Below are 25,869 nucleotides of genomic sequence, written 5' to 3' on the forward strand. Positions count from 1 at the left end.
TGATTGTTTGATTCTACAATAAATTATTATATCAGCACATCACAAGCGCTGCGTGACTTGATTTATATCCAAATATCCATCATCCAAATTCAAGCTGCAGACTTCGTTTTCTGCTCTGTTGGAGGATTTAAATCCCCAGCGTTCTGCTTCATGTCCCAGCAGTTTCAAACTTCCTGATGAGAATACGGCAGGTTTGTACGAGCAGTGCTTTCACATACACATATTACCTCAAAAATATCTCTCTAATTCAGGATATTTTATGGCTTTATGTACATCAGTATAACTGCTGGTAAACAGGAGGATCAGAATGTATTTGAGTATATTTGAAAGAGATCAGTACATAGTCTTTTGTGAGTTTTCTTGATTGTTATGCACGGAAACATAACAGGTGTTTTTTTTATTATTATTTTTAATCCAGCAGTAGAGAAAAGTATAAAAAGCAGTTTAAAAACTGGGCCACTGGACCTTTGTCAGTATTTTCGTTAAAAAAAGGGAAGGTGACACACAACAGCTAACAGGTTTTAATTTTAAGTTTTAATCCTTGTTGCTCTATTTGACAGCAGTCAGCAGGTTGTGAACGTGTGAGGGATTATTATATTGTGCTGCTGAATCCACACACATGATTTTGATTAGTTTGCCTCATGTGTCTTACTGAATTACCAAAATTACCAAATATTGCAAAAAAGGAGAGATTAAAAGAAAGTTCCTTATTTTCTACCACATCTTAAAAACCCCTCAGATTTATTGTGTGATCCTTTGGAAAAGGCTTCATCCAGACTGTAAAAATGTGCAGCCTGTACAACAAATAAAATGTTAATGTTAGTTAATGTTTAGTCAACTTAATTGTGTGTTATAGCCTAAGTCACAATTTTGCTGGTTGCTAGTCTTGAGTTGGGGCAAACTATGCAAAACAAGAAAAATCTCAGAGGAAATAGAGAAATGAATAGTTTCAGCTCCAAACTGGATTTTTGGTCAGAATGACCATAAAGGTTGCAGACCCCGTGCTGCATTCACTTGCTGCACTCAGACCTCAAAGTTTCCATCTTGGAAATTTCCAGCCAGCTACAACTTATATGCATAAACATATTTTGAACTGGAACTGTCCAAAACTGGGGTGGCAAGGTATCTTTTAGGGATGACAGCTGCCACCCCTCAGGATTTGCCCCAAGTTAGAGTTTAAAATCTTAAAAACAACATATATAATAAACAAAAACAAGAACAGCAAGCGTTCATGACAACACATAGATAATCTAACAAAGGACCTGCAGAACATTTGCAGCATGAGCTCAAATATAGAAATAATAGTAGTCAGACAGTCAAGTTTTACCCAAAATTGTTGTTGACTGTTGTAGAAAATGTTCCAGAGGGGTCTGCTTTTAATTGAGAATGCAATTTGTGCAAATGAAGCCTTTTGTCTAATTTTATATTTCCCCTCTGATGTAGTCTGGATTTTAGTGTCAGTGTGATGAAACCTAAAATGTTGAAAATGTCGGGAGACATTTAAATGTTGTCAAACATCATCGAACCTGAGAAGGTTGTGCTTCTTCAGAATACTGCAATCATGAAATTTTAGTGTCCAGAACTTTGATAGTTTGGAACTATACAAAAAAATCAGCATAGTTTTTCTTTCTCTTTTCCTTCTCTTTTTTCTCTGTGCTCAGCCACCAGAGGGCATCAGACAATAATGTTACGCTTCATCTTTAGAGCGTCCGCTAGTATTTCTGTCTGATTCATAAAATAATCTGACATCAAATATAAATTTTGTAGAATCTACATCATCTCTCTACTGCTGAGATTTTACAGTGTTTTTCCAGGAGGCTGCATCAGATCCAGTCAATACTGTAATTGACTGTAATCTACTGTACTTTATTGTGTTTGTTCACCATGAGAAGAACATGTGTCTGCAGCCAATTTATTGTATTATAATAGCTCATTGCTTGCTCGGCTTGCTGCACGTACACTCCACAATCTCCTCTGCATTATAAAGGTGCTTATTCACGCTCAGATAAACAACATGAAGATTATTTGAGCAGGCGACACACGTGTGTGTGTGTGTGTTTGCCATCAGTGTATGGAATTTAAACAAACTGAATAACAAATCGAAGTTAATTCATCACACAGGTTTGACAGTGAGACAACAGCCTGTAATATCCTGCTGCTGCTCACACTCTTATCTGCAGTGGAAAGTGTGTTTTCAAACTAGTTCAGTCTGTGTGTCACTCTGCTGTTACTCTGCAAACAGAAAATCACTTCCGTCAGTTTCATCTTGTTGATGAGAGGCAGCTACTTTTATTGAACAACCAGCCGACACCATATGGGTCAAGTATTGTCCACCATTGAAAGTGATTTGATAAGAGATAAAAAACATACGAAAGGCAACTAACTGCACAGTGGGACGTAAAATATTGACTCAAGATCAATAACACTGTGAACAATAACTCTCAGTAAACATCCACCCTCCATTTTGAATTCAAAGACATCACATCAGGAACATTTCTGGCAGAAAAGAACATTATTTACATTTTTTAAAACATCAAAGCAGCCCTAACTTATTAAAGAATATGTTTAGAGAGGGGCATGCTGATTTCAAACGGCTCTATAATCAAGAAAATACCTGTTGGAGACTCAGACCCTGCTGAGTCTGTACTCCCACAGCTGCCAGGTCCACCAGGTTACCTCTAATTAGTCTCACAGAGACAGACTGAGACTGATTGAACTAATAAAAGAGAACACGGGGCTGTGATCCCAGAGCCGATTCAGGCCAGCACCAGAGTCTAAATCAGTGTCGTGTTTAATGATGCAGACTCTGGTCCCTAAACGTGTGAGGATGGATCATCAGCAGACCTTCTGACCTGTCATAGACGGGAAAGCAGATGTAGCTCATTACATTAAAGGAGTAGTTCTACATTATGTGCTTGTTTGTTTGCTTGTTAGATGAGTAGACTGATACTGTGTCCCTGTATCATATAGATAATCAATATGAAGCTACCACCAGGCTTGGAAAGTAACAGATTACATAATCTGGATTTTTAAAAAATTTCTTGGTAGAACTCCCTGAGTGTGTTCTGTGTCTTGCTAGAACCACTTGGGTGGGCTCTTCTACCCTTAGAAGGTGGAAAGGTTCTGAATAGAACCTCCAGAGAGGATTCTGGGTGAAACCTTTCACAGATGGTTCTAGACGTAACCCTTCACTTTGGGTTCAAGGTAGAACTCTCTAAAAGCATTCTACCAGGAACAGACAAGGGTTCCTCTATGAGTAGAAGCAAAAGAACCCTTGATGGTTCTGGTTGGGATCTTTACTTCTCACAGTGTAAGGTTATTAACTACCTGTGCTTCCCCTGCCACGACGTATCAAAATGAAAATCCCCCTAAAAGTCTGGGCTACTTTACAGTCACTGTTTACAGTTTTAACAAGCTGATGAAAAGGTAAAAGGGAAGGTTCTGTCTGTGTCATCAAGAAGCGATAAATGTTCTGCCTCACTTCGTCTGTCATGTTCCTTTTCAGACAGAGAGAACCGTCTGACGGAGCTGGTTCCACAAAAGCAGCCTCACCCTGCCGGAGCTCCTCTGTCGGTGTTTAATAAAGTGCCTTTAATAGCTTGGCGTTCTGTGTCAGCTCGAAGAGAACCCACTGAAACCCTCGAGGAAACTGTAACCAGGCAACTAAAGACGGCCGCAGTCTGCCTCTTTTCTTCTGACCGGAGGAAATGGAAGGTCAGACGCAGAGGGCAGAACGTAAATTATCAGGGCAAGATGAAAGAATTCTATTCTATCTATCTATCTATCTATCTATCTATCTATCTATCTATCTATCTATCTATCTATCTATCTATCTATCCATCCATCCATCCATCCATCCATCCATCTATCTATTGATCCTTCCATCCATCCTGAGAAAAAACTGTCACTGATCAGGGAGTTTCTGTTATGCAAGAAAAAACTGTGTGTGTGTGTGTGTGTGTGTGTGTGTGTGTGTGTGTGTGTGTGTGTGTGTCATTAACACCACACTCTTAGAATTAAAGATGCTAACTACAACTATAAAACATTACTCAGCTTGTCCCCATAAGAGAACCCTTTTTTGTTCAATAAATGTTACATTCCTCTCAGAGATTTCTATAAAGAACCCAGCATAAACGGTTATACTACCATCCCAGGACCATCTGTGGAAGGTTTCACTCAGAACCTCTCATGAGAGGTTCTTCAGAGAACTAGTCTACGGTGCAGTCGTTCCCAAGGAAAACATACTTTTTTTGGTTTCAGTCAGGTTCCAAACCAAGATGCTCAGAGTGGTTCAAAATTAGGTGCCTGAACCAGAACGGGTCTGGTTCCATGTTGGTGGAGAAGGCCTGTCAGGGAGTTCTACAGAAACCATTTCACATTCCAAGGGTTTTTTCTAGAACCCACTCACCCAGGAGTTTCTGCCAGGAAAATCTGAGGGAACACACCCAGGGGGCTCTACGGAGAACCCTTTTATATTCCAAGGTTTTTATCTAGAAGACACTCAGAGGGTTCTACTGAGAACCTTTGTCTATTCTGAGGGTTTTATACAGGCACCATTCAGGGGGTTCTGCTGAGAACCCCTTTCCGTTACGATACAAACCTTTGATGAGAGAGCTTCAACAATCCTTTCTTTGGATGAAAAGTGTTCTTTATGGAACCCCTAGTCTGATAAAGAACTCGTAAGAAACCCTTTCCTCAATTGGTCAGGTTTTTCAGAAGAAGAAGCTGGGTAGAACCTTTTAGAAAGAACCCTTGTTTCTGAGAGTGTACACAGAGGAAGATGAGTCTTGTGATGGATACGACACACACTTACATCTAGATTCACTAAAAAAGGACTCGTGTTGCAGGATTACGTGTGTGAACGCAGGTCTGACTCACATGACACAACATCCACGCTGTTACGATCTCCAGGCTCATGAAGAGATAAAAACAAGAACTGCTCCCTGAAATAAACCCTCCCTCGCAGATCTGAGGAACCAGGAAGCGCCTGATCCGAGGCGGAACCATTAGGCCAATTCAATAGAAAGATAAGAGAGCGAGGAAATATCGACTGGGCTGATCTGTGTGCTTGACCCTGAGATGAAGCTACCTGTCTCTTTCGATGCAGATGTTCGTATGTATAACACCGTGATTAAGATTCCAGAGGCGGCAGCTTGGCTCCCTTTGACCTTTTCATCTGCCAAAACAAAAAGATTAGTTCCTTCTCACAGAGGATCAAAGGGCCACAGGGCCAGTGGCTTTGTCTGACATCACTGAATACAAGATATTCAACAGAGAATTTATTTTGTGGCATATCTATAATGTGACTCCTTGTATAACTTTTCATAATTCATCAGTACAGACCCTGCAGATTTACATTAATACTGTAGCCTATCAGGAGTTACCACATGCGTACGGCCGGGGCCCCCTTTTATAAATCTGTCTTTAAAAACCTACTGACAAACTGTTACAAATTTAAACAAAACAAAAAAGTCAGAATATACTTTTATTAATGGCATACTAAATACCTTAATTTTTAATCTTTATTTTTAATATTACTATTATATTTTTAGCATTTTATGTCATCTTCCCTTTAATTTGCTGAGGCCCCACTGGCGGCCCCCACTTTGAAAATTATGGGCTGGATCTACACACAGGCCTTTTGGGCATATGCCTAGAGCCTCCTTGCCTCTAGGGGGCGCAGACAGATGGGTAAAGAACATCAGCTGCCTACATTAACGTCTAACATATATTTTAAAATACTTTAAAGAGATAAACATCCAATCTAAAACTTTATCTAGTTACACTTTTGCTTGTTTGTCAAGAGTTAGATGTGTAGATTAATATGGACACCGCGTCTCCACATCCTCCCCCCTCTACAAAAATGAAGCCAAAATATCTCAAATGCGACTGCTGCCATCTTGTGCTGGTGATGTCCGTCAGAGCCTGCACAGCGTCAGAGCCACACTTTCAAGTCCCCACCCACACAGGCGGCTGACTCGATCGCAAGCAGAACTCAGCTGTCAATCAAGTCTACCATTTCCCCCCATTTCCAGTCTTTATGCTAAGCTAAGCTAACCAGCTGGCAGCAGTATCTTTATATTTTCCGTACAGACAGCAAATATGTAGCTGTAGCCAGGTGATAGTTTGCATATATTTTACAACATTTTAGAAAAAAAGCTTCAATCTAGAATTTTGTTTTCATCTAGGTATTCATCTAATTAATTTTTTTAAACATTCACAACATTAGCAGCAATATGCAGGACAATGTATCCGTGGCTGAGTGGAGATAATCGTCAGATGTGGGCAGCAGTGACATATAGGCTAACAGCTTATTGGTGTGTTTTTTGGTGCAGCAAAGCGCAATAAAAGAAAATAAAAAATGCAGAGTAAGAAAGAAAACAGCAGAGAGCTTTACACAAGTTTTTCTCAAAGGTCACAAGCCAGCCTCAGTTAGTGGCTGCAACTGCAAGCCTCTGCTGCAGAAAAGGGTGGAGGCTCTGCAGCTGATAGCATAAAGTGAAGCTGAAACATCTGGATCGCCCCCTGGTGGCTGGCTATAGTATGGGTCATTTTTACAGTGAAAAATACAAAGTTTGGTTTAACAATCTGCTCCTGTTGCAAATATCATAATCTGCATGTAGGGGCCCCTGTAAAAAAGTACAGTCTGCCTAGTGTAATGTATGCATTTAATCCAGCCCTGTATATGTTTATTAACATTTTGCAGCCTGCTGATGTTTATGAGTGCTAGCTGGAGAGCAGGATTCACACATGAAGGAAGGACTTTTCTTCTACAAAGCAACAGAAAAAAAGCGATTAAAACTCTTATTATTACTATAAACTTGAGAACACAGTAAAACAGGATGAATTATGTCCTCATCTTACAGCACAAAATGTGACTGCAGAGAATTTAAATGCTTAGAACAACAGCTTGGGGAACACTCGGGCCAACCATGTAGTTCATGTTGTTCCTGTGATTCTGTGCGTCTATGAGAATCTCTCTAAATTAAAATGCAGAGAGCCAAGATGCTAATCTTTCTGGAACTGCTCCACTGACAAGGAGAGTGTGGCCCCGCGTACTCATTAAGTGTTTGTCTTCAGCTAAGCTTCATTTTATAGTGCAGTAATGTGCTCAAAGCCCCTCAGCAGTTACTTTGGTAACAATGTGAAATGGCATCCTTTGAGTTCCACTCATTGTCGAGTGTTGCTGGAGTACGTCAGCACCTCCGGCATCTTGGGTCCTTCCTGCAAAACAGAATGAGTGCTGCTGCTTCATTCAGTGGCGTTTTAAAATGAAAGGCAGCCGAGAAGAAGGAAAATATAGGAGCAGACGGTCTGCAGAGGTCAGCTCAGGCCGAGGCAGCGGAAGCACACAGTCAATTATGTGGACAAGGAGCTCTGACAGCCCTGCGAAGGGCTGAACTGCCCTCAGAATACAGTTCATCCAGCTGTTTGAGACGTTTTCAGAGTCAAAAACAGGTCCGGCTTTTCTGTGGGGTGTAAAAACATCCTACAGTTGACCTCCTGACATGATCATCACAGCTAAAACACCCCTGACAGCAACAACCTTACCCTTTTCTCTCCTCATAGTAGTGCTTTTTCTTAAAGCAACAGTTCTTCCCCAAAATCAAAAAATACATATATTTCCTCTTAAAGCAGAAACCTGGTAGAATGAGTAAGAAATCCTCACTAATGTTTTATAAGGAGTTTATAACAGTTAAATTGACCGATATGTGAATGGAGTTTAGCCAGAGCACAGAGGCTTTTGTTTTCAGGAGATCGAGTTTAGCTTTACATCGACAGACAACTGACAGTAATAAGCTGCTGAGCGACTTACAGTGGAAGACTCCTTATTGCTTGTTATTGTCAGTTTACAGTGTTGATCTCGTCTTGCACTCCTGCAGCCTGCCAGAGCTTCACTACAACCATAGATTGTAAATTGCCTCTGACATGGATAAGCAGCCTACATGTTGCAAGTCTGCACGGAGTCTTTTATTTTGAAAATGAACCCAAACCTCACTGCCTTTTCTGTGTCTGACTTCCTGCCTGTTCGATCTGCTCTGTGCTAACTGATGCAGCATCTGTCAAAAATAAACTTGGCGTGTATTTGAATCGCGGCGGAGCGGAGAGTCGCCTCTGGGACGTGCCGAGGCGCTGCCGGTGGACCTGGTGCAGCTGTGACGCGACAGAGCCGCGCCCGGTGGAATTTAGCCATTAGAAATAAGGGTTCCAGTGAGTAGGTGCACGCTTCCTCCTGTTCAGTGATGAAGTACGTGCAAGAAAATAGTTCCTACATGAAACTGCTCACAACAAGTTCTATGAATTATCTTGAGTGACCGGGTCTTGATTTCTGAAAAGAGACACTGCTGTTGAGTTTTTTAAATGTATTTCTTGGCTCTTTGAAGAACACAAGCCAAGTTCCATCTAGTTTGATTATATAGGAGAGAAGGCAGACACCTCTACAGCTGATATCTCCAAAACTCTGCAACTCACATCAAAACTATCTAGATGGACAAACAGCACTACAGGTCAGAGGAAAAATATGTATTTTGGATTTTGGAGTGAACTGTCCCTTTAAAGAGGGCTAACTTCAAGCCAGCTATGAATAATTTTTCCCTCCCCGTGCTGTTTACCAATGAAGGCACCAAACAACACTGATTTATTCAACACTACAAGCACATCTAAAACGTGTTGTGATCTCAGACTCCCCTCCTGAATAATGCACACAGAGGCAGCACACTGAATTTGACCTCAGAAACATTTTTAAATTTAAAGTTTTAGATCAGAAGGAGGTTTTCGCCTTTTCACCACGTACGACGACAGCGGTGTCAAGTGCCGATTGACTCATGTGTAAACACATCAGCGTTTTAATCTCTGGGGAATCAGGATCTCACACGGTTTCCTGAAGCAGAAACAGTGCAGTCTGCTCGCATTTTGCCTTTAAGAGGAGACTTGGGACTGATTGATTATCTGTCAAATACTGAGGGAGTGATATTGATTAACTGACCTGCAAGGTGACAGTAACATATACGCTCAGTTGCCAGTTTATTAGGCACACCTAGCTAAAACTAACCTGGTCTAATACAGCAGCCTGCAGTAGATCCTCCCCTATGAAGGTTGACATGTTCAGCTTTTATTGTCCTAAGCTCCGCCTCTTTTGGAACCTCTTGTTTCCTGTTTCCTGTTTCCTGTACATATCTTATATGCTATGTTGTCTTTGTTGAAAAGAAAACCACATTTTGAAGATAGTTAAAAGATGCTGCTGAGGGACATTTAAAACTTGCCAACCGTCCTGATTTCCCCAGAAGACTCCTGTTACTCATAATTCTCCTGCACTTCTCCCAATTTATGAAACATTTTCACATCTTTTGTTCCTTTTCATGATTGCAACTTGTTTGTATAATTGTGTGACTTTGATGAATCTGAACTAACCATTTAAAACACAGAAGTCACACAATAACACAAACGAACAAACAGATCGAGGCAGCAGCAGACCAGAAACTCTCATGTTCTGTGGAGTAAATTTACTGTTTTTATCAAGAGTCTGGTTTGTTTGGAAAGAGCGATATTTGGCTTACAATAATGGCAGTTTCATGTTGGAAAAGCAAGGCAAAGCTGTGAAAATATTAATAATACAGCATACACTTAAAATTAGAATTAGAAGGAACGAAGGAATTTTTATACCACTTCAAAAAATCTGAACTATCCCTTTAACCTTCAAGAAAGTAGGAATTATTGCAGGACTCTTGTATTATAAATGGCTGTATAGACTGCATTAGCTTTAGTTTGGTGTAAGTGATATTCTATGTTTAACACAATCAGACATCGAGTGCAAACACAAAAAAATCTAGAATAAAAATGGAACAAACAGTGAAGATTGTGAGAATATTACAACATGATTAAAGATAATAGTAAACATTTTAATTCAGTTCAATAGCACAAAGAGAAGTGAATAACAACAGGTTTCCTAGGAGATATCTGCTATGCTACACAGTGCTCGATATTCCACCATAAACTGTAACTGTGTCACATCTTTTACAGACCCTACATGTGTTTTGTAACGTTATATACAGCAGCTCTGACAAAGTCCTTCACTGACACTTTCAGTTTGTTTTATGGCACTTGATATATGGTCATTGTATGGCACATTTTATGAGAAAAAAAAAACATCCCACTTGCACAATATACTGCAGCGCAGACCTTGGCAGACAGCATGAAATGTATAGAGTTCTCTGTGAAAGATCATTACATCGTTTGTGGTGACTTTAGGTAATAAGAAACACATTAAGATGATGGGAGTAACTCGTCTGAATGAACGCCTGGAGCCACATTTAATGTTCTCTCCTTCAGTTATATATTATACTACTCTGCTGATAATCATTAACACAACACAGTTCACAATCCCTTCATATGTTCATCAATAGTAGTGACATAAAACAGCAAAATAAAAATAAAAATAAAAATAAAAACATCTGCAGTTCTCCTCACACCCTCTGTGCCTTCAGTACTCGTTCAGAGCAGGTAAAAACATTCTTGCCAACCCTCCCAATTTTCCAGAGAGACTTCTGTTTTTCATTGCCCCGTCCTGTTTTCCTCCTGGGGTCACTGTTCTCCCATATTTCTCCAAATTTATGACAAAATTTCACCTCCTTTTTTTAATTCCTCGCGTAAAGTTTTACAGAAACGGAACACATTCTTTTCCCAAGAGCAGCCTAATTAGAAAAACATTTGTAAAATATTCATTTTCTGTGTTATTATAAGCAAATTTGAAATTGGATTACTACTTAAAGGGACAATTCACCCCAAAATAAAAAGCACATATTTTTTCCTTCTACCTTTAGTGCTATTTATCCCTGTAAACAGTTTTGGTGTGAGCTGCCCAGTTTCAAAGATATCAGCTGTAAAGATGTCTGCCTTCTCTCCAATATAATGGAACTAAAATGAACAAAAGGCCAAAAAAAAATCTAAATCAGTGTCTCTTTCCAGAAATCATGACCAGGTTACTTCAGATAATCCAATAGTCCCGCTAAATTCTACCATAGAAAGATTTAACCCAACTCAAGCTCTTAAATTTTCAAATAAACTTTAAAAAGTTTTGCTAATCTTTAGTTTAGATCATTTATTATTTTTTTCTTTAGATAAACTTGAATCTTTGAGCTTTAGAAACTCAAATGTGTTTATGAAACTGGTCACGGTGAGCTGTGAACCTGATCTGTCAGTAATTTGGTTCCTGAAAATTAAACTGTTCGAACTGAAAATCTTAAAATTTCAGCCATCATTCACTGTCACTTCAATAAATGTACTTAATATTTTTAATACATTTTTTTGGGGGGGCTCTAAAACTCAAAGATATAAGTTTATCTAAAGAAAAAAAGTAAATAACCTCATCTCTCTTTTTCCAAAACTTTAAGCTTTTATATTGGAGAGAAGGCAGACATCTCTACAGCTGAAACTCTGCAACTCACACCAAAACTATCTAGATGGATTAAAAAGCTCTACAGGTCAGAGGAAAAATATGTATTTTTCATTTTGGTGGTCCCATTGTGTTTTCCAGCCCATAATTTTCATTTATAAGTCATCTGCAGGCATCTGTTTGAGAAAAAAAGTGTACGTTACTTATTATTTTGTTATTTTCATTCTTTAAAAGTCGCCAGAATGCAGGAAACGAAGTCTACAAAACTCAAATTTCTGAGAGGAACTCCACTTTGGTTTGGAAATCTTCCCTTTTTTTGAGTTCTAAATGTTGGCAAATAAGGGTAAAAGTGTGAAAATCAAACCCCAAACCGCTCATTTCCACATAAACATGACGTTCTGAGGAGATCCCAGTGCTTCAGAAAGAAAACATGACAGATGTAAAGCAGATTAAATGCCGTCTCTTCGTTCCACGCGGGGAACAGACTGTACAGACTACAGTTCTCAAAGTGCTCATGTAAAGTGCCTTCAGTCGCCCAACAGCAATACTTCAACTTGTCCAACCTTTGTACCGTCTTTTTGTTATCTACTTCCTCTTACATGTGAACTCATATTGAATCGAGGGCACGGCGCCACGCTGGTTAAGTGTCTTCAGTCGACTCCCTCTGGACGGCTGTTGTGAGGTTTATAACTTTGTTAATGTCAACCTTCCTTTTGGACTCAACCGAGCAGGAAAAGTTCCAGAGGATGACACAATGAGGGCGGAGGAGGCCCCGGCAGTGTCTTTGTCTCTGACTGAAAAGCCTCGGGTCTAAGTATTGATGCTGATAGAGCCGTTGCTGAGGATCGACCCCTTGGTGACCTCCGTGCTGACAGTGGAGAGCGGAACGCTCTCGTAGCGCTCCGTCACCCCCCAGCAGCGGCAGCGCAGCAGCGTGGTCTTGAGCTGCTTCTGGAAGTTGCTGTTGAGGAATCCGTAGATGATGGGGTTGACGCAGGTGGAGGCCATCGCCGTGAGGTGGCAGAAGGAGAAGATGATGTCGTGGCCACAGGACGGGATGGCCTCGTGGTTCCAGTCGAACACTGTGTTGAAGACGTTGAGGGGCAGCCAGGACAGGGCGAACGCCACCACGATAGCAATCAGCATGGCGTTGATCCTTGTGGAGCCCTTGTTTTTCTTTTGCGTGGCGTTCCTGCCACGTTCCACCATGTCCTTCCGCCGCCTGAGGCGCAGGTAGACGTGCAGGTAGCACACCATGATGAGGCTGAGAGGGAGGAAGTACTGGAAGACGAGCAGGGAGGTGGTGTACGCCCGCCGCTCCTTAATCGAAGGCCAGCGCTCCATGCAGACGAGGTAGTCGCTGACAGGGAACGGGACACTCATGTTCTGGAAAGGTAACGTAAGCACGCTGTAGGAGAGGAAAGGCACCGAGATGAGGCACGCCACGATCCAGGTGACCGCCACAGCCAGGTAGGACTGACTCACCAGGGGCTTCCATCCGGTTGGGTGGACGATGAGCTGGTAACGTTCCATGGCGATGAGGACGAGGGAGAAGATGGACACGGTGACGGAGATACACTGGATGAAGGGCGTGAGCTTACAGAGGGCGTCTCCCAGGATCCAGCGGTCCATCAGCGTGTAGATGATTGTGGCCGGCAGGCACACGATGCACATGAGGATGTCAGAGCACGACAGGTTGGCGATGAAGATGTTGGTGACGTTACGCATCTCCTTATGCCGCGTGATGACGAACACGAGGCATGAATTCCCGATGAGGCCGACCGCCATCACTGTGCTGTAGGCGACGATGAGGAAGGTGGTGCCGCTGACAGAGAGCGAGCAGTCCTCGGTGAAGTCCCACGGTATCTCCTTCCACAGCGCCTGGTTGTTGTTGCTGCTGTGCTGCAGCTCCATGACGCTTTCTTGGTCTCACTTCAAAGGCCGGCGGCTAACTGAGCTGATCTGTTGTGTCACACCTGCTGTAATTACTTCATGAATAATATTTGCATTTTTTACAGCTTCTCCTCATCCTTAATGTTTGGCAGTCTTACAGCAACCTGAAAAAAGAGAAAGAAACAGAAATGAGACAAATTTCCATCCGTGAAAAGTTTATTTTTGAAGTCATGAACTCTTTGAGATATGAAGTGGTCGGTTTATTGCTCAAATTAAAATGTAACTCTCATAAAAACCAAAGCATAAAAAGGAATTGACCCTCACTTGATGAAACAGCTCATTTCATTACAAGACTTTTTTATAAATAAAGATGTGCAGCAGAGAGTGATTTTCTTTGAAAGAGACAGCTCACCCCTCTTACCTGTAGTGCTATTTACCATCTAGATCAAGAGGGAGCAACCTTTACTATCAAAAGAGACATTATTGGCCAAAAAAGGGGGAAAAAATCTGTCTAGAGCCACAACTATTGGCATCTATTGCTAGCCACAAGAGCCTCAAGGTAGCCACCGGCAACATGTACAGCAAAAGGCGTTGGGCAATAGATGGAGGCCATGACACACTAATGAGATATTAAAACTCATCTGTTTTTATTCAGTGCGTAGGCTACATTTTACAGTAAGAATTGTAAGAATCACTCTATGCCTCCTACAATGATAAATGGCAATTAAAGTGTTAAAAAAGAACTGTTAATCATTTTCTAATAATTTTTTTCAAAGCCACAGGGAGCCACTGGATTGCTAGATTGCACTCGGCCTGCACACCAGCAGTCTCTCTTTTCAGAAATCATGACACATGTTGTTGTGAGCAGTTTCATGTAGGAGCTATTTTTCTTCCACAAAATCACACCTGCCAAACGAACAAGTCTGCAAGAGGAAGCGCGCATCTACTCATGGATAAGAGGTTTGTGCTTTAATCTAGTTAGTTAGTATTTTCTGTCATGGTATCGTTACAACATCCTCTCCAAAAAGACAAGATAACTAAATAAAGTCATTTATGATGACAAAAGACACAACTTCATCAGCAGAGATTTGCACAGGCACTCGGCTTGTGGTGCTCAAAGATCCAGACTCAGATCACACAGTGTATAATATATAATACAGGGATACATATGTGGGATAGTAGTCAGGTTTTAGGAGTATTCTTTGGACATGTATACAGTGCAATCAGTTGGAGTCTGTTAGCATGGTCGAACAAACCTGTGGAAAAAAAAAACTTTGAAAAAATACTATTTTGACGCAAAAGAAGCAAAATGGCTCAAATGGCTCCAGAAGTTCAGCCTCTCCATAATCAGAATATACACAACAGTTTAGTTTTTCTTTCTGCCACCTGCCAACCGTCTCAGTGCGCAGAAGGAAACGTGCATCTACTCATGGACAAGAAGGTCGTACCTGTGACAGCACGAGCACGTAAACGTTAATGAAGTCCTCCACGGCTAAACTGTGACCTCTCTAATTGATCAGATTCTTTATTGATTTCCTTATTGATTCCTGATCAATTTTTGCTGTGGAAAAAGACAGACCTACACAGGTTTTCACTGTCAGTGCAACTGTTTTCTTATCTCCGAGTCTGAACACAGAGCAGGAACAGAGTAGAAAAAAAGGCATTCATTGACTCAGGTGTGCAAAAGCTCCACAGACAGTCTGTCGTCATCTGAGGTGGATGAAACGAGAGAATATTTGTACAGCATTTGTTTCCCTTTTAGATTTTCTTACTTCAGCTTACTGCCAATCTTTTCAAGCCCTGAAATATATTTGCATATATAATATATATAATATAATATAATATAATATATTAGTGTTTCCCCTACCGCTGTTTCTGGGTGGCAGCTGTTACTCTTCAAAGACACAAATATTTTATTTTATGTGGTGAATTTTCAGAGACTTTTAGTTCCGCCCCCGTCGCTTTGCTTTGTGTGATGCTTTCGGCCATCTCGCGATGCAGAAATCACTGACGATGTGCTGGTGAGTTAGTCGATTCTCTTGCAGTTGTTCATTTTACTGTCCTTAAATGGTTTTACTTAATGCTGGTTATCACTAACAATCACAGATATGCAGTAAGGAGCTGAGATCCAACTCTGTTCTGTGACCGGAGGCCTGTGGAGCTCTGGAGTCGCATCTCGATTCCCTAACGGTGATACGGTTGGCAGGTTTTAGTTCGGTAGAAAGAAAATAGATCCTTTGTGAAACTGCTGACAACAAGGCCTGTGGATTATCATGAGTAAACCGGTCATGACTTCTGGAAAGAGACGATGCTGTTTAGTTTTTCAAACACAACAGAGTGGACACACTGCTGGGTCTTCATGCTGGTCAGGTGATCTTTGGTATTTTTATTCTTCTAGTGAAGGGCTCATTGCATCCATGAAAGTCTCAATAAAAAAAAGTCAAAAATGCAAGTCTCCTTTAAGAACAATCCAAGCTTTGCACAACCTCAAAATGGCTTTATTTTCCATGTCAAAAAGGGTTATAAATGACCAACGTGTTGCGATGTTACACAGGTGTTCATCACGGTCAGTCAGGAGCACACCTATGTTGTCTTATACTAAGGATTTGAGTGGGAGGATAGTGATACATCTTCAAAGTAAAATAAATAGAAAAAAATATATAGTCCTATAAAAAATAAAAAATAAAGGTAAAGCTGAGTGCCATCTAATCCCATTATATTGGAAAGAAGGTGGACATCTCCAAAAATCTGCAACTCACACCAAAACTATTAAGATGGTTAAAAAGCACTGCAGGACAGAGGAAAAATACATATTTATATGGATTTTGGGATGAAGTGTCCCTTTAAATTGACAGCACTCCTGAATGTAACTCCACAAGTGTCTTTCTGGTGCAGAGATGTAAATTTAGGTGTCCAGTTTCACCTCTGGATTACAAAAACATGGCTTTCTGAAGGGGATAATTGATGTTGTATGCAGATATGAGCAGCAGATTTTCTGTCTCCTCGAGGAGCGGCTATAAGAATAAATGACGCACTGATGGCAGATCATCAAGCAAACAGCACAGATCCAGACTTGGTGGCATGGCTATTATGGCGTGCTGATTTGAATTTCCATCACAATAACGGTGATAATGACGCTTCTTCAGAGACAATCATCCCTGCTCACTGTTTCCCCCCTTTTTTGACAGCGGGAATTGATTCAGTTTCTGTCCATAAAGGAGCAGACACCTCTCATTGTCACTGAGCATTCACAAGAGCTGCTCGCAGTCTAAAGCACATGTGGTCCCTGCAAACGCCAACAAATTAATGTACTGGAAAACAGAACAGAAATACAATTTTGTTACACCAGGACCAAGAACATCTGACTGGGGTGTGTGTGTGTGTGTGTGTGTGTGTGTGTGTGTGTGGACATGCATATTTGTGTGTGTGCGTGTGTGGCAGTAAAAACAGAACTGATTAACCGAGATGTTTTGCCCACGGCTCAATTCCCCAGAAATTAGCTTTGCAACACAGCAGCTATACTAACAGAATGAAATCTACGGGATTTAAAGGATTTATCATTTTTAATTGCGGGGCTCCTTAACGATGATAAATGCTGACACATTAATTGCTTGCGTCTGTCTCTATTATGAGCAGAAAATTCATATTACAACATGTTGTTTCATCTGTTAGTGATTAGTAACAAGCCAGAGCACTCACAGTAAAAGTAGGGCTGCAACTAATGATTACTTTCATTATCGATTAATCTGGCAACCATTCTATTGATTAATTGATTAGTTGTTAGCACTTATTTCTCGGCTTACCCGGTCTATGGTCTGTTATTTATGAAAAACACACTGTTGCTATGGACCTGATCATTGCCTCTGGAGGAGCAATAAAATCATTTTTAAATTAATACTTTGTATGAAATTGTTTTTTAAACAAGTACAACAAGTTTGTAAAATTATACTTTAATGTAGTTTCTTCTTTGATTGATTGACTGATTGATTGACTGGAATTTATTGCTGAGATAAACAAAAATAAGCAGGATAACGTACAGTGAGCAGGTCATTATTGCGAAATAAACCCTGATGTAAAGTGGAAGTCTGTTATTCAGAAATAACAGACCTTAGAATGGTGTAACTGACCAATCAAAATCGAGTATTTACTAAAGGCATGTAAAAGATGACAACTAATGAATTAATCGTTGCAGCTCTACTGTGTACTACAAAGGAACACAAGTAAAATAATGGTTTTGTGTTAAATTATTGATTTTAAGAGATGGACCCTGTGGTGGTGTAGATTTGTCAATATATGCAATAAGCAACAAAATGTTCAGTGACTGGGTCGTTTTTGCAAAATAAACTCACTCACTGTACATTATCCCTGCCTTAAATTAATTTCATTAAGTATTTTGATAATTGATTGATTATTCTGAGACATTTTTTAAAGAAAAGAAATTCCAAATTCTCTGATTTCAGCTTCTTAAATGTGAATATTTTCTGGTTTCTTTATTCCTCGATCCCCCGATTAATCGACTAATCATTGCAGCTCAAAGCAAGTAAGAAAACACTTGAACCTGAACCTGAGTACGGTAATAACAGCACTTTAATTGAATAATTCTTAACACAGTAGAGCTGCAAAAATTAGTTGATTGATCGATAAGTTGTCCACTATTAAATTATTCACCGAAAACAAGAAATTGGAGGATGCCATTTTTGATCAACATTTTCCATCATTTTCTGACATTTTATTTGTACAAATCGATTATAATTAATGATTAGTTGCAGTTAGAACCTCCAGTTTAGAGATGCAACAGTTAGTCGATTAATTTATTAGCTGTTGACAAAAATTAATCACTGACTATTTTGAGAATGGTCATTTTGTGTGATTTTGTTTTAAGAAAAAAAGTCCAAATTCTCTGATTTCATCTTCTTACATGTGAAATATTTTCTGGTTTCTTTACTTCTCTCTGACACTAAACTGAATATCTTTGTGTTGGGGATAAAACTGGCATCTTATGAAGAAAACTAACTGATGGATTAATTGAGAAAATGATGGAGAGATTAATCACTGGTGAAATTAAGTGTTAGTTGCAGCCCTTGAACACAGTCTTATCTGTTGAAGTATCTGGATAATGAATCCCCTCCTTGTTTTGTGCTCCATGTGTCAGAGCCACACTGCAGCCTTGATGCTGATTATTTATGGCAGACTTTGGACACTTACAGTGATGCACTGCTGTGTGTTGTGTCTGCTGGCAAAGGAAATTTAATAAGGACATAATTAATATTTGATATAAGACAAGGACGTAGGTCTCTTGTCAACATCGGGGGGACACATATTAGGCGGACACCTTGGAACTTAAAGCATCAGACACTTAATTTGCTGCACTTTTGTGCAATTTGTGCCTTTTCTGCATCAGTTTATACTGTGAACTTTCTTCATTTATGTGAAGGAAAACACAGTGGAGTTGTAAGGCTCTCAGGTAAGACCTCTGCTACTTTCATGTTTTCAGTGAGGAGGACAAATATTCTACATAGGAGGACCTGCTCCCTCCATCCCCCTGAACTATACACCTATGACATGAGCTACATTATAAATCATTATGAATGTAACAATACCAAAAACTCAAAGTACAATAATACCATGATAAACAGTCCATGACACGATATTTATCGCCATACTAAAAACCAAAAGAAAAGAAAAGCAAAATAACAACTGTCCTTTATAAATCTGATGCTGCTGCTTCCTTCTTTAATAAAATAAAATAAAATAAATGTGGCAGCAATGACCTAATCATGTTGGCATGAATGATCTTTAAATGTTTGAATTTTGAACGTGCAACTGCAAAACAAAACCAATGCAGCAGTCAGAAGCAGTCATTTCATAAAACAAAGTAAAAATAATAAAATAAAATAATTAACCATGTAGTAAAGGGGTGTAACAATCCACCAATATGAATTGGAAACTGGTTTAAACATGAAAGATGTAGCTGCATCGATATGTGGATCCCTGGATCAATCTAAATGTAGCATGAACCGGTTGACGTCCTGATTCTAAAGTTATGGATCTCCTGACTAAAATCTTTCTTCTATCTCTGCAGCCTCTCTGCTCCTGTTAAGAGTTTTATGAGAGTCAGGTTGGCATTTCTTTCTAAGCAAAAACAAGAAAAAGCCTGTCTGACAACATCAGCACAGTTTACAGTGCACCCTCAAATCTAATATCTAAACTTTGGATGACATTTAGATTTTATAAGAAGGACGGAAAGAAAAATTGACAAAAGTCTGGCCAAATGTTTGGTCTGAGCCCGACTTCAGTTTATATTCATAATGTCAAAATATTTATTCATGCACTGAAATATAACTGTCTTCTCCCTTTTCCATAAGTCACAAAAAACTTGAGGTCTTTCATGAAATACATCTATTTGAAGGTAAGAAATGTTACTTTTATAGATTTATATGGTCTGTTTTAATATGAACTGTATCAGATTGCATTACATCAAATTAAATTAAAATGATGTAATTTGTATACATCAATGGGATACCACTGTATACATGGTCTCAGTGTGACATTTTCTATTGTAATATCAGGATATTCAATATATTATACAAAATTAAACAGATTATCTGCAGATTTCAAACCTCCTGCAGATAAAAATGAACTATAAGAGAGAGACAGTGAAGTCTGTGATGTTACAGCTCCTGAGGATTTGTCTCAAAATGGAGCTGTTTGTAAAAAACAAATTAGATTTTGACTCCATCGTTCACATCATCTCAGTTCTCAGTGAAACACTTCGACATGAAACAAAACAGCCACAAGTCCCGATCCGCTCATGCAAACACACATCAGGCATCAGGCTCCTCCGGCGGGGAGGAAACGCATGAATTTTGGGGGGAGGAAAAGTGTGAGTATGTGTCTCCTACCCTCTGTCCCTCTGTCTCTGCAGCAGCTGTCCTGGATCCACCGTCTGACTGTCTCTCTCTTGTCTCTCTGTCTGCTGTGTCTGCTCGCTCTGAGGGGAGGGGGGACTCTCTGAGCCCCGGACAGGTGGAGGAGACTCCTCTGGAAACGCGCCGCACATTTACACCTCAAGAGCCACACAGCACTTTTATTATCCCAGAAAGAAAACTATTCAACCTATTCTGTCTTTTAAAGGCTGAAAGCTGCAGGAAATTCAAAATACCAGCGCTGCGATAAGATTATTGAACTCTCTGTAGGCACCTCAAGAAAATATAAAGAACAACTGGACTGAAGCATGTCATGAAAAACAAATGAACGACCTTACACGCAAATCTGTTTTCATAGTTTCAGTCAAAGAGTTGGCTGCCACAAAATTCCGTATTTTAATCATCTGTCAGTGTTTCTTACCGAGATATTCTGTCTTCTTGGAGTCCGTTCTTTGCATCAGGTGAGACCCAGTGAGCAGACAGCGGAGTTTTGGGTCGAGGAGCAGGAGGAGGAGGACGAGGAGGAGGAGGAGGTGTCCTGCCGGGATCACTGATAGCAGCTCAGATATCTCTTAAAGCGACCTCAGACTCAGGCTGGATGTGACTGTGAACATGTTACATAATCAATTCTCTCCCTGCCGAGCACACACACACACACACACACACACACACACACACACACACACACGCACGCACACACGCACGCACGCACGCACGCACGCACGCACACACACACACACACACACACACACACGCTCGCTCGCTCGCACGCACGAATGCGCGCACGGACGCCTTTACGCGCGCATGCAGGCGCGCTGCCACAGAGGGGCCGATGGGTAAATTGAGTTATTTGGAATTTGTAGCTCAGTGACATCATGATTCATTTAGTGTCTTGTTGTAAAGAGAAATGCTGCTGAGGTTTCACATAGTTAAGGAAAATTTCATATTTCCCCGATGAGAAATCACTGTAATATCACTGTGATATAATCCTGATAAATGACATGTTTCTACTGTAATGTTTAAAATTCCTATAGCGCTTCCTCGGTTTGCAATGTCTGTGTACAGTAGGGGAGAGAGGGGCATATTGTCACACTGGTAACTTGTCACAATGGTTTTATCTCATCTATCTAACATGAGAGGGGGCTAAAAAAATCAGTTGCATGTTCATCTCACTGATCCGAAGTCATTTTGTTCTTGACATGAAGCGTTTGTCACTGTCAGTGGCAGACTCAGGCTGAGAGGGGCGAAAAGAAATATGAGCACCAGCTATATGTGGTGGAACACTTTGGAGCACTTTGAAATGTTTTGTCCACTGGAATAGCACCTTATACGCCACTTTACTGCAATTTGTCCACAGGAAGGGCACTCTAGAAGGCACTTTATCACATTTTGCCCACTGGAAGGGCACCAGTGCTTCCCAACATTTTTTCCTCAGAGAACCCCCTACTTGTATTCTTTTTTCTAGTAAAAGTTTAGCATCTTTTCTTTTAACAACCCAGCAGAGTGGATTATACGTCCTCATCCTTACCAAAAGAATAGTAATGATTCATTATAACAGAGCTTTAGAGGTCATCTTCAAATTCAAATTTGACAGCCACAGAGCAGACAAAGACCTCAGGTTGGGAACCACTGCTCCAGAGGGCACTTAATAATGTCTTGTCCACTGAAAGGGCACCCTAGAGGGTACTTTACCAGCATTTGTCCACTACACAGTGCACCATGGGGACACTTGAGTCAGTGGATTGTAGAGACAAATAAAAAATGTAGAACAAACTAACTAATAAAGTGGAGTGCTGAGGATGAATCGAACAGTTTCACAGGGAAGAAGCTGCTCCTCCGTCTGGTGGTACAGCGGTGGATTTTCTGTATCTCCTGTCTGAAGGCAGCAGGGTGAACAGGCTGGGGGGGGGGGGGGGGGGGGTTGTCTTTTAGTTTCACCTCACCTCCCTGATTTCACTGATGCTCGGTAGATGGGTACCAGTGATGTTCTGGGCAATTTTAATGTGCACATCCCATGAAGCCAGTTTTGCCATCTTAAATTTCCTTAAGAAAAACAGCTGTTTCTGAGCCTGTTTTTCTGTTTTTTTTTTACCAGGGTGGAGCTGCGATGTCCTCGTCCAGGTTGACCATGAACATAAAACTGTTCACCTGCTCCACCTCAGCTTCACTGATGTAAGGCAGTAAGTGCGTCTTGGCTCTCGGCTCCTTGGTTTTGCTGACGTTGATGGTGATGTCATCTGTGAACTTCACAACAGAGTTCTCTCCATGTCGGGGGCTGCAGTTCAGCGTGAACAGGAGGGGACTGAGCACACGGCCCTGGGGGGCTCCGCCGTGGCGTTCTAGAGTGGAGGAGGTGAGACCGCATAGTGTGACAAAACAAATGCATATTCTGTATTTAACCATTTATAACTCCATGTTAACGTGAGAAGTAAAAATCTAAAGATGATACACACGATGCATAAGAATTTATTATTCAGTTTACAGTGGAAAATATGTGAAACATGTTAAAAACATGATTGTAATGTATACTTTACAGAGTCAAATACTGTACATAAAGGAACAGTTCACAACAACATGTAGTTTGCTGGTCTGACTGATTGATCACAGTTACTCAAGACAATCCACAGACCCTGTTGTGAGCAGATTCATGTTGGAACTTCTTTCTTTCTACTAAAACCTTTATGTTCAGGTACTTGAACCATCCTTTAGTGTTTTCATTTAATGCACTCTCTACTATAGGTGGGCAATCTGGCCCAAAAATACTGTAGTCTATTTAGGAGCAATCCTGGTACACAATCTAAACGGTGACATTTTTTCCTCAAGTTTGAAATGCACTGTAGGCTGAACCTGGAATAGCCTCTGAATTTCTCCATTTGCACCATTTAAACACAATGTTGTGTCAGAGATACTGCACAGGCATGATAAGGAAGAGCCATGAGAAGTAGTGCGTCCAATCAGCATAACCATCTAGTTAACCACCGGTTTGTTGACAGAGCGTGGATCCACTTGTCAGTGAGGTTATGTGAAGTTTGGAAACAGAAGTAAAAAGACATTCAACACTATGATCTCTGTGATTTGCCTGAAAAGTAGACGGTGAAACCGTAGGTCACCATCTCCATCTAAAATGGTCAGATTTCCCAGCTCTACTTGTACTCCACTACATCTCAGAGGGTTAATGTAATATTGTTTATTTTTTGTTTTGATTCAATCTGTCAGATGAAAATCATACAGAAGGTATGAAAGAAGAGGGTGTTTTACTGACAACGCTGAACACAAACTATGTAAATATCATCATGGTCTTGCAAAGAATGAGAGAACAAAAGAAAAGTAAAAAGTTAAATAATCAGTGTGACACATTATAGTCAGTGAGGACATCACAGGCCTCTCCACTGGATGACCAGGCTTCAAGAATTACAGCTAATGATCTGTCAACGGGAGCAATGTCCCTGAAATGATTTAATCATTCACTTCTATCGAGGGAGGTTCAGGGGACAAACATCAGTGTGTTATGGTCTTTTTGGCCACAGTCAAACCTGCAAATATGATTTTTCTTAGGGCTAAACTGGTGTTAGAGGAGAGTCACTGCATGGTTTGAATTACAGGGGAGCTCAGCACTGAGAAGGACATGAAGACGCCGAAAAAATACGTAAAATACATAAACGATGAAAAACGATGCAAAGGCCGTGACAAGATGAAAATCATGTAAAAGATTTAACAGGACAAAAAAGACCTAACCTGACAAAAACACCGTTAAAAATGTAACACAACAAAAATTACAAAACAGACAGAGAAGAAGACACGACCGCAGAGAAAAGGTCAGGTGAAATGTCATTAACATTTCAGAGAACTTCCACTCTACACTTCTGTATCTGTTGTACATGCTATCTATTTTTATGGTGTGATATTAGAATTTTTACTGAAGTAAATGATCAGAATACTTCCTCCTCCTTCCTGTGGATGCTGTGGATTAGCTGTGGATAAACAGAAACAATGCTGTTCTGAGAAATTCAGTTTTCACATTGTGTGAAAATCTGTGGGTGCAGAGCTCAGTGTTGAAGAAGGCTGTCAGTTACAGAAGAATCATCTTGTGGTCATATTTCATCACCAAAAACACCATGGTGCATCAGTCTTTAAAAAATCTAAAATAATTTCTGCTGCCAGAATTCAGTAATGGATGTTGGTGGATTCTGATAGGTATGGATTGATTTGTGCATGTATGAAGATCATTAACCTTGTCAATGAGTAAATGACTCCGACTGATTAATAACACAGAACTGACCACCACGGTGTTACGTTCTCAGCAGCGTGCATTATGTGCACCTTTGCATAATTTTCCATGCGAACTGAAGCATCATCAGGATGAAAATGCTCGTCCAGATCCCTACACGGAGATAACACCTCAAACTATTTTAAACCCGTGTTTTTGCACCTCTCTTGCTTGTGCAACAGATTGTTAACTGCTTCTTCACACTCGCCCCACACACTCCTGTTTCGAGTGGAGGCTGCATGTCAGAGAACAGTAATAGCTGTTTGTCTGAGAGGCAGAGCGCTGCAGTGACTTGCCACCAACAACAACAGCTCTGTGGGTGTTTACTTGACACAGAGACACGCGTGTCAAGGCACTCAAGACAATTAATCTATGCACATATTTTTCAGAGGAAAGCAGGAATGCTGACAAAGGCTGCAGGAACAGATATTTTGCCTCTAAAGAACAACTGTTCAATACATTGAGACATGTAATGACTGTTGACTCTCATCTTGTGCAATCTTCACTTCTGTCGCTCACATTTTGATTTCTCTTTCAACCTGTGTGTGTTTTTTTTTTTGACAGACTGAATGAGGAAAACATTTCTCAGAGTAACTCTTAAATGTCAGAGCACTGTGGTGACATGAAATTGTTTTTTGACAGCCTGTCCAGCAGTTTATTTTCTGATTGATAAGTGACAAGTTGATGGACTCCGGGACGTTTTCTGGACACAGTGACGTGTGACCAGAAAAGCTTGTGCAATCTGGACAGCGAGAATCCTCTGACGGAGACCTGCTTTCTAAAACTAACATGTCTGTCACAGAGCACGTCGTGCGCACAGACAAACAGAGAGCGGATGAGTTTTGTTCCGTCTTACGTGATAAGGTAGAACGGGAACAGATAACATGTTCCAAACATTTCTGAAACATTTATCTTGCTGTCACATGAAATATTTGATGGCTCTTTGATTGCCTCTTTTATTCTGTTCACTCTGTAAACTGTTTGGACTCCCCTCCTGTGTCCATTTACACAACACATAATGTAACTGGATTCAGATGTATGTCCATATTAGGATTCAGAGGGAGGCTCATATTACATAAGGCTTTTATAAGCAGTTCTTGTGGGAAAATGGTTAATAGTTTTATGTGTCACTGCCAGTGTAAATCAATATAGTACTGTGCCAAATTAACAAGGAATTGTTCCCCTGCTGTAGCTCCACATATCCATGCTTAATAGTATTTGGAGAGCGATTGGTTTTCTGTATTTTTAAGCGCATAGCTGTTTTTGTGTGATTTATTTGTGCTGACAAAGAAACTTTCACTTTAGCAGAGCTCTAATATCCTCTGCTGTGCAGTGGGGCTTCAAAAATAGATTTTAAGAGCAGCCGGCCAAAACAAAGAGAGAAAGAGATG

The 25,869-nt window shown here is 40.5% G+C and overlaps 1 protein-coding gene across 2 annotated transcripts; it reads right to left on the reverse strand.

Moving 5' to 3' along the window:
• Positions 1-11,472: 11,472 nt before the first annotated feature.
• On the reverse strand, positions 11,473-20,745 carry npy8br (neuropeptide Y receptor Y8b). Of its 2 annotated transcripts, XM_084727819.1 has the most exons (3): positions 20,633-20,745; positions 20,188-20,326; positions 11,473-13,449 (listed from the first exon to the last, which is right to left on the reverse strand). In XM_084727819.1, the coding sequence occupies exon 3, from the start codon at positions 13,304-13,306 to the stop codon at positions 12,203-12,205; it is 1,104 nt and encodes a 367-aa protein (XP_084583945.1). In that variant the 5' UTR covers positions 13,307-13,449; positions 20,188-20,326; positions 20,633-20,745; the 3' UTR covers positions 11,473-12,202. The 2 variants fall into 2 exon arrangements, with proteins under 2 accessions (XP_084583945.1, XP_084583946.1); XM_084727820.1 differs by lacking the exon at positions 20,188-20,326.
• Positions 20,746-25,869: the final 5,124 nt, after the last annotated feature.

Source organism: Lutjanus erythropterus, chromosome 10 (genome assembly GCF_056507025.1).
Source record: "Lutjanus erythropterus isolate fLutEry1 chromosome 10, fLutEry1.hap2, whole genome shotgun sequence".
NCBI classification, from domain to species: Eukaryota; Metazoa; Chordata; class Actinopteri; order Lutjaniformes; family Lutjanidae; genus Lutjanus; species Lutjanus erythropterus.